This window comes from Montipora capricornis, chromosome 14, assembly GCF_036669925.1.
Source record: "Montipora capricornis isolate CH-2021 chromosome 14, ASM3666992v2, whole genome shotgun sequence".
Lineage (NCBI taxonomy): Eukaryota > Metazoa > Cnidaria > Anthozoa > Scleractinia > Acroporidae > Montipora > Montipora capricornis.
The window spans coordinates 11,462,805-11,472,804 of record NC_090896.1 but is presented as its reverse complement, the minus strand read 5'-3'; the positions used below and the strand labels follow the sequence as shown (position 1 = coordinate 11,472,804).

The following is a 10,000-nucleotide window of genomic DNA, read 5'->3' as shown; positions in this document are numbered from 1 at the left end:
TCCTTCGGCTTGGCGCGGGGGGCTCGTGGCTTGGTTGCGGGTTGGGCAGGCCAGTCTGGTGTTCTAGCGCCTTGGGGATGTGACTGCGGTTGCAGTCCCCAGGCTTCTTCGGCACCTACCCTCGACTGGCAACTTGGGCGTTAATAATTATTATGAATATTTTTCGCTTTATAAGCCAACCACAAAAACAAGTTTTCTTTCTCACGAAGTAAAAGCACGCTATAATTATTATGAATATTCCCCGTTCTATCAGACAACCACGCACAACAAGTTCGCGTTTACGCGAAGTAAAAACGCAGTAACAATAATTTTGAATATTCTTTGTTCCATAGGCCAACCACACAAAACAAGTTCGCTTTCACACATGTAAAAACATGTAAAAACATGCAATAATTATTATGAATATTACTCGTTCTATAAGCCAACCACGCAAAACAACTTCGTTTTTACACCAAGTAATAGTCCATTCTCGTCACCAGTACCAATGCACATCGGAATTGCCCTGTACTCAGCCAGACCAGATGAGAAAATAATTTAAGTTCCCTTAATGAGATGCATAGTCACCACTAGAACCATTGGAATGACATCATTTTCTAGTGGTACCAATCGCACCATTGGTACCAATGGACTATCAGAATTGCCCTGTACACAGCCAGATCACATGAGGAATAATCTTAGTCCCCTTAATGAGATGCATAGTCAATGACATGATTCACTTTCTACTGGCACCAATCATACCATTGTCACCAATGGTCCATCGGAATTGCCCTGTACACAGCCAGACTACATGAGAATATAATCTAAGTCCCCTTAATGAGATCCATATTCACCAGGAGAACCACTGGAATGATATCATTTTCTAGTGGGAGCGTACCAATCGACTACCAATCGTACCATTGGTACCAATGGACCATCGTAATTGCCCTGTACACAGCCAGATCACATGAGAAATAATCTACGTCCCCTTAATGAGATGCATAGTCACCACTAGAACCATTGGAATGACATCATTTTCTAGTGGTGCCAATCGTGTTATTGGTACCAATGTACCATCGGAATTGCCCTGTACCCAGCCAGATCACATGAGAAATAATCTAAGTCCCCTTCATGAGATGGATATTCACCACTAGAACCCTTGGACATTGGGATGACATCATTCATTTTCTACTGGTACCAATCGTACCATCGTCACTAATGGTCCATCGGAATTGCCCTGTACACAGCCAGACCACATGAGAATATAATCTAAGTCCCCTTAATGAGATCCATATTTACCAGTGGAACCATTGGAATGACATCATTTTCTGTTGGTACCAATCGTACCATTGGTATCGGATGGACCATCGGAATTGCCCTGTACCCAGCCAGATCATGTGAGAAATAATCTAAGTCCCCTTCATGAGATGCATATTCACCACTAGAACAACTGGAATGACATCATTTCCTAGTGGTACCAATATCGTACCATTGGTACCAATGGAGACCAATCTTATCACCACTAACACCAACGGAGTCTATTTGTTAGTATTGGACAACCCTCATGTTTGACCCCTCTGATCACCACAACTTGGGTCTTTTTTCATGATCTCCACCTTACTCTGACTTGCAGAGGGCAGCTTTGCATGATTTCCTCTCACAGTTAACAGCATTCCGGTTACTGTAGAATTTGAACTGCTTTGACTGGGCACCATGCTCTTTTGCGTTTCAATCATTAGCTGTGTATCCCAGTATTATTACAATCGCACAGTAAATGAGTTGTATTATAGAAATGGTTGTACATGTACCATTTGAATAGCTGATATCCTGACTTTCTTCCTCCTCAGTAGAATGAGCACTGCAGGACCAATGTCTGTCCTCTTAGAGTTTTGGTTAACGTTACCTCATTTTTGTTGCTATTCATTGTTTGGTATGTCCTCTGGTGCTGTAATTTAACAAAGGAAGTACATGTAAAATTCTTGCAAAACCATAATTTTCCTTTTATTTGCAAAGGCCTTGAGTGTGCAAAGTTATCATGATTATAATCTATAACCTCATTAGAAAGATACCTGAAGAGAAATCCCAAAGATGATAGGAGTAAAGTAATTCAAGATGCATATGATAGGAGTAAAGTGATTCATCAGGCTAGAAAAATAAGTTAAATTACCAGTTCATTTTAAATTAACATGATTGCGAAAAAAGGGCATGATTTTTATTGTGGACAGTTTAGATCACTGTCAGCCATCTTTAAAAAAAATAAGGTTTCACCTTGTTAGTTTTGTCAATCAAGATGGCTGACAGCCATCACAAAGTCTGACTGTCAGTTGACACAAATTCTTTTTCCTATTAATTTGTTGCAATTATAATAACATGGGTGACAAATTACACGTTAATTTTGGCGTGAAATTTCAGGGTTAATTTATAATTTCACTTGTGAAATTACAATGTTGCCAGGGCAACTTTTCCTATAGTGCCAAAATGGCATCCAGGGTTGAAAAAAACCCACGTCTTATGAACGTTATTTGTCATCCATGATTTTAATAGCTTTAATATCAAATGGTATACTTGTGAAATTAGGGAATAATTTCACTTCTGTTTTGTCCAAAATCAAATAATTTACCTCTCCTAAAGTCTCAGGAGATTATTTTGATTTTGGACAAAATGCATGTGAAATTATTCCCAACTTTCACTTGTCACCATTATTTTGATTACCCATGCTAATTTTAAAAGCAACCTCCACTCTTACTACAGAATAACTTTAAACCGAAGGAAATTGCGTTTAAAAGCAAACTTGTTGGAAATTTGTTTTTAAAACAGTGGTTACATGTATATCAAGAAATTGTATTTTAAAATCGCAGATGTTCACTTTCAAATTTCGCCGGCGCAGCCATCTTGACTGACACAAAGAGCTTTTGTCTAATAACAATAGGGCAACCATAACATGTCACAATTATTCAAGATGGTAGTGCCTGCAAAATTTGAAAACAAAAATTGGTGATAATTTCTAGAATAATTTATTGATTTAGGATATACTGTAAGCACTTCCTTTGAAAATATTTTGACTGACTTGACTCTAATGGTGTTTTCCCATGATTTAAAGTAATGTTTTTTTTGTTGAAGTGGAGGTTCCTTTTAAATGAGCAGTTACTTGTAACTTTTAGAAATTGCTCTACATGTATGTAACATAGAATATTTGAAGGGGTTGGAGCCAAGACAAGACTTTTGTCACAAGTTTTGAGGATTATTAATTAATTTTTTTGTGGAAATGACCTCTGAAGAATTATTTTCTATAATTTGAAGGATCACTTTGTTTTTCAGCCAGTGATAATAACCACAACCAATTCAAGCAAAGCAGCATTTATTCGGTATGAAGGAGGCAAAAATTACATCACCAATGTTATAAGGTTGAAAAGATTTCATGTACAAGAACTCCACAGATATGATGTGCTAGCAACCAGTCTTACCAGGCTGTTAATGGAAGCTCCAAACCAGGAATTGCCTCTCTCTGAGATTCAAAAGCGAGTGGTAAGAGATCCATCTATCTTCTTGGAGTCCTTTTACACGTACTGTTACGTAACCTGTTTACAAAGTTCCGAAAAATTCCATTTAGTTTTGAAGTTCACGATTTTGCATGACCTTCTGAAAAGGAAAAAATCTACAGGTGCTGTAGCGACAGTTAACTTCAAGACCGAACTTGCTTGATCTTGAAGATTATCCATCAAGGAAAGATTAATGTGAAAAGAGAAAGGGGAAGGCCGTGAGGATAGGCTGCGAGAAAGAGATATTCAGATTGTGCTTGCGGGAGGCTAATAAAAGTTGTGAGATTATAGGCGTTAGAGAGGGTTAGCGAAGTGTGGTCAAAGATTTGCTACTGACACAATACAATCTACGTACTAATTAAGTGACCACTAGGGGCTTTTCAGGGCCAATTAAACACAATAAACAACACAGCAGAACAGAACAAGTACAAAAACTGTTGAGAATCCCAACTGGCTGGTGGCAAACCGGTTGGCTAATAGTATTTACAAGTGCAGCATAGAGGTTGATCCAGGGACTACCAGGATCGAATTCAATGAGTGTTCAAAATGGGTCTTGAACCTGGGAACGGCAGACCTCCAGGCAATTGCCCAAACCACTACATGTAGGCCATGAAATAGGATAAGCAGTTGATGATGATGATGACTTTACCATCTCTGTTTTTATCTTGTTGCTCTTTTTTGTTGTTTGATTTGGAACAGTTAATGTTTCAAAACATGGGCTGGTACTGTTTGCATGTACTTCACAGAATTTCTCCTCAACTTTAGGGAATGCACATACATGTAAGTCCAAAACACAATACATAAAGTGTAATAATACACTGCTCTTTATCCAAAAATTATGACTCAAGTCTTGGCTCCTTAGAGAATGCTGTTTTATTTTTACTGTACATGAATAACATTCTTCTTTCCCAGACTGAATCCAAAAAAGTGTTGAAAAATGTTCGAAGATATCTTCAGCAAGCAGGGTACGTGGTAGAGGAAAAAATTTTGGGAGAAGCACCAGGGGAGGCAAGTGAAGAAGCTAGTTTTGCTCCAAGAAAGAAGAAAAGGAAAAAGACAGAATCCACAGGGGTTGTTTGTCCAAGTGCATACCCTATTAAAATACGGCTGGTTAAACCTTTTGTTCTAAAAAGCAACAACATTTGGCAGCCCAGCGACGATGAAGAGGAAGGTGATGATAATGGCGATGATGCAGATGATGATGACGATGATGAGTCCAAAGAAAAGGATTCTTGGGGCGGTGGTAAGAGTACAATGACGTATGAGTTAGGGCAAATGCTCGAAATGCCACTTTTTATAATCCCTAGAGGGTGGTCAACTCCGTTGATAAAACCAAAAATTTTCACGTACTACTTCCCCACACGCAGCACCACAGTTTCTTCAGAAACTAACCCCCTTTATTTACATGTAATTAGACCTACTCCCCTTATTTTTGGTTAGAAAATACTGAAACAATGTATGAGACGAATAGTACTTTCTTAGTTATAGTCGGCGGCATAACTTTGAAGTGGAGGACTTCAACCTACATGTATTGTTCTACTCAGTGGATATGTCACAACTCTGACAATGCTAGCCCCTTTATCAAGTAATATTATATATATTTGTTTTTTTCTGGATTTAATTACATGACTTGTATGATGGTTCATTGCAGAATATCAGGTAAACCTTGTTGCGGAGAGGCCACTCGTGACCCAAGTGTATGATGCCATATATCGTACAGGAGCCAAGGGTTGCACTATGAAGGTAATATTAATCTTTAGTTAGTAGACCTGTGTACTGGGTAGCTTAATATGTCCCCATAAGAAATTAAAGTGTGGTAGGGAACATCATTTGATGAAGCACCAATGAGCCTGCTGCGTCACATCCACAGAAAGCCCATGGACCAGCATATAATATTGTGTTTAATCTTTATTTTCATGACTGACAGCAGTTCTAGTTTACTAATAATTAATTACTAAAACCAAAGTAACATGAAATTTTCTGCAAAATATATTTCATTTACAGTCCGACGTGCCTTATCGTGGACACCTAACAAAGTTTTTTAACTTATACACCAATCAGGGTGTGCGAATTTGATTGACAGTCACCCCTCCTTACAAAGTTCGCACTGGTGTAAATTGAACACCGTTGCATGGGTTGTTGAGTTGACGTACTAAAGGCAAGAGATCCCTACTACCCACTGATGTAGTGGTTGTCAGAAGAGTGTTCACCTCGAACTCATGCTAGGCCAAAATAATTGCTACCTTTTGCCCTGTCATTTCACACAATACCATTGTGAAGAATTTGACGTCCTTTTACTCCATTTGGCAAGCAATAAGAACCCATTATGGCTTGCAGTCCACCGGTGACCTGTTTTTAGAATCTACCACAACACATTCAGTAAATGTCCTGAAGACCTCTTCCAGCAGTTGATGTCCTTCATCGAAGATAATCTGCCAGTTGCCAACAGTACCATACACTGTAACTCACCATGGTGCAACCATTCCTGTTGATGAGGTGCTGACACCCTCTCTCCAGAACATGATAGTTATGCATTACAACACTGAACTAAGATCAAAGACACTACTGTAGCTTTTCTGAAATCAGAAATCTCGTCACTGGTGATTGATTCTCTCCTCCAAGAAATCTGTACAGCTGCTGACACCAAAGTTGCCTACACCTCTGCTATGAGATCCAGGTAGTTACCACCTCACCCCTACTATATACAAGCTGTCATCCCAACCGTGGACTCCCAATCTAACCTGGAGGACTGTACCTACACACTGTACCTGTGTCGATCATTCTTCATGTCTGCCCTTGATGACGAGGAGTCTAACTACACCGATGATGTGCCATCTCTTCCTGGATGAAGATGACCAGCCACCACATCCTTCACCCTGTATCGTTTCCCGCTGTGTCATTGCTGAGCAATCACCCAACCTCAACGCGTTTTGCAATTCACTAATACCAGATGTAGACACAACCCTGTGCACCATCACTCCATGGTGCTTCATGATAAAAAGCGACCACACCCATGGATTCTATCACATTCCCCTGTCTCAGTCCTCCCTAAAGTACTATGGCGATAGTTCTCCCTCACCCTTCAGACATTCTTTGGATTGTTACTGATGGATCCCTTACCGAAACAGGCCTCAGTGCAACCTTCTATATCTCGCCTGACAACCACTCTGCGAAATTGCACAATCATCAATTCACCTAGCTTCCCTGTGAAATTGAAGCCCTATGTATCACTGCTGCTGTCAAGCACTTCTTCCGTTTATCATCCAGTCGCAGCACCCCACAACTGTCTTTAATAACTGATAAAAAACCCTGTGTTCAAGCCATTGACAAGCTATACATGCCAAGGGAAATTCTCTGCTAGCTCTCGAGTGACTTTCTTTCTAACAACTGTCAGCCATTAACAAGTCTCCCTTCAACACTTGGTTTCAAAGGCCAAGTTACCTTCTGACATCATTAGCCATATCTCACCCAACTGCACTGAGCCCAACTCCCATATCTGCAACTTTAACCATGAAATGGAAGGTTCTGGTGTGCGTAGCATCTCAATCCAGGATATCATCAACAGGAAGTTCAACCTCCCTTTCACCACCAGATCAGTGACTGTCCTGGCCTTTGCAGAGACCATGTCCTCCTCAAACAAGGAACGTGACCCTCCAAGAAGCTCACTATTATACTTGACAAACTCAATACAAACGTCATTCCAGTAACCATGCCTATAACAAGAGGTCAAAGGAGGCCTGTGGTTTTGTCTTTGACATGCTTCCCCTCCAAATAGTAGATATTGTCTATCTCGTCCTGGACAAAGACAAGTCTTGTGCACAAATTGTTCTATTTAGGAGGCAGTGTGGCTCAGTGGTTAGGGCACTTGCCTTGAGATCCGGAAATCCTGGGTTCAAGACCCGCTCTGACCATTTTTGAATTTGACCTTGGTAGTCGCTGGTTCAACGTCTCAGCTGCAAATGTAAATAGCCAACTAGTTTACCTCCAGCCAGTTGAGATTTCTAACAGTTGTTGTCGTTGTTGTTGTTCTCTTCCGTCGTTTCGTTGTGTTTCATTGGCCCTGAAAAGCCCCTATGAGGAGCGGTCAATTAAGTATGTATTGTATTGTACTTTATTGTTGTTTCCATTGACTGCCCTTCATGCTTTGTGAAGAAGTTTATTGGTAAACAACACAGAGCCACTTCCTACAAAGTCAAATTGTTGGAGTGCTGCATCATGCCTCCCTCCGTTATTATGTCTAACCATGCGTCCTGGTCCTCCTTGCCTTTTGACCACCAGATCAGCCTGGTTACTGTCCTGGCCTTTGCATGTCCATGTCCACCTCAAACAAGGAACGTGACCTTCCAAGAATCTCACTATTATTCATGACGTTAAGCGCTGCCTTAGCTCTGTCACCATCGCTCGTGATGGAGTTCTTGGGGTCAAACACTTTCAACCATTTGTTTGTTCCAGCTGTTGAAACAATCTTCATCCGCCGATCCATCCTGGATGGCCTCCTCACTGCCCTTCACATCAAGCTGAACCATCCATCTTGCCATCGGTTCCAGATGGTACTTATTTCCCATGTGACATCCGCCTACCACACCTGTGCCTCCCTAAACCTCGTTTCTGACCTGAGTGGTCTCACAATCTTCCAATGATCCCTCTGAGGGTGCAGGTGTCTCCTTCGCCACTGACATGATCTGGTGAAACCATCAACTAATCTTAGTCCTTCGAGAAACAAGAAACCCTCCGAGACGCACTCACACAATTAATTGTTGGTTTGTATCCACTTGAGGTTCCAAGAGCAGTTATACTCTTAGATCCTGTGCCTGACTTGTTTTTCTCTGTGCAACAATGACACTCTTAACCCTCTGAACATCACACTTGAGGTTGTCCTGTTAAGAACCACAAGGTTCCCTGTCACCGAGAATGCCGACCATGAACTTGAAGAGGAGCATATGCGATAAGAATCAGTGGATGACCTGTAACCCAAGTTGGCCTATCATCTTGTGAATTGTGGACACAACGTAATTACGAACACTGTTGCCATTGTCTGACTACCACCTCGTACTTGACAAACCTAATACAAACCTCATTCCAGTAACCATGCCTATAGCGAGATGGCCTGTGGTTTTGTCTTTGACATGCTTCCCCTCCAAATAGTAGATATTGTCTACCTCGTCCTGGACAAAGACAAGTCTTGTGCACAAATTGTTCTATTTAGGAGGCAGTGTGGCTCAGTGGTTAGGGCACTTGCCTTGAGATCTGGAGATCCTAGGTTCAAGACCCGCTCTAACCATCGTTGAATTTGACCTTGGTAGTCCCTGGTTCAACTTCTCAGCTGCAAATGTAAATAGCCAACTAGTTTACCTCCAGCCAGTTGGGATTCTTAACTGTTGTTGTTGTTGTTCTCTTCCGTCATTTCGTTGTGTTTCATTGGCCCTGAAAAGCCCCTATGAGGAGCGGTCAATTAAGTATGTATTGTATTGTACTGTGTTGTTGTTTCCATTGACTGCCCTTGATGATTTGTGAAGAAGTTCATTGGTAAACAACACAGAGCCACTTCCTACAAAGTCAAATTGTTGGAGTGCTACATCATGCCTCCCTCCGTTATTATGTCTATCCATGCGTCCTGGTCCTCCTGCCGTTTGTGACAATGATGACAAGCCTCCACCTGTACCTCCAGAGTTACCCCCTCTGGCATCGCCACAGCTGTCCACTGTGCCATCTGATGCCCCTGTTCGTGTCCCCTCTCCTGCTCATATACCAGAGGAGTCCGACACTTAGCTTGTGTCGTGGTCTCTGACCAAACTTTGTCCCCTCCCCATTTCACTTCTGTGCTATCGGGCCCAAGGCCTCATAAACAGCGTTTTTAGGTTTTTGACTCCCTCACCTAATGTGGGCTTTTCTTCAAGTAGTACACATGTACCTATCCTGCCAATGTTTAGTGTACATCTGATCTCAGTAAGAGGTCACCTGTACTTTTACTATTGATTTTTAGTGACATGATTATCTTTCTCTTCTTTTGTTCAGTTATGCCAGAGAGCAGTCAAGCTTCCCATCAGAGAGTTAAGAAACATTGTCAATGACATGAAAAGGAAGAAGTTAGTGCAAGAGGTTCTTCAAGACGTAGCAAAAACTAAAGTTGCTTGGTAAGTCACAGCAAAAGACATTGATCCATTCCCCTTGCCCCATTGACGAGTGAAATTGTGTGGCATTAGACAGTATAATATAGAATTAAGTTTCCTCTCAGGACGCTAAATGGTTAACAACATGTACATATACATGTAGGTACACTCAAACCCCAACAATTTGCCTCCAGTCCTGCCTAACTCCAGACGATTTTACTTTTCAATGGGGGGAGGAGAAGGTGTGGCACCTACAGTAAGGGGTGAATGGGGCATTGAACCATCATATTGACAGGATTCACACTACTCCTGGAATTCCTGGAGGTTTTAACATTTCTTCCAGTGCCCTGGAAAACTCCTTGAAGTTCAATTTTG

The 10,000-nt window shown here is 41.3% G+C and overlaps 1 protein-coding gene across 3 annotated transcripts in view; it reads left to right on the top strand.

The window, feature by feature from the left end:
• Window positions 1–10,000, top strand: part of LOC138033085 (general transcription factor 3C polypeptide 1-like) — a 111,508-nt gene that overhangs the window by 29,636 nt on the left and 71,872 nt on the right. For all 3 annotated transcript variants that reach the window (XM_068880850.1, XM_068880849.1, XM_068880847.1), the window contains exons 5-8: window positions 3,295–3,501; window positions 4,428–4,758; window positions 5,167–5,258; window positions 9,531–9,649. In XM_068880850.1, coding sequence (XP_068736951.1) covers window positions 3,295–3,501; window positions 4,428–4,758; window positions 5,167–5,258; window positions 9,531–9,649 — 749 coding nt within the window. The remainder of the gene's footprint in view (window positions 1–3,294; window positions 3,502–4,427; window positions 4,759–5,166; window positions 5,259–9,530; window positions 9,650–10,000) is intronic.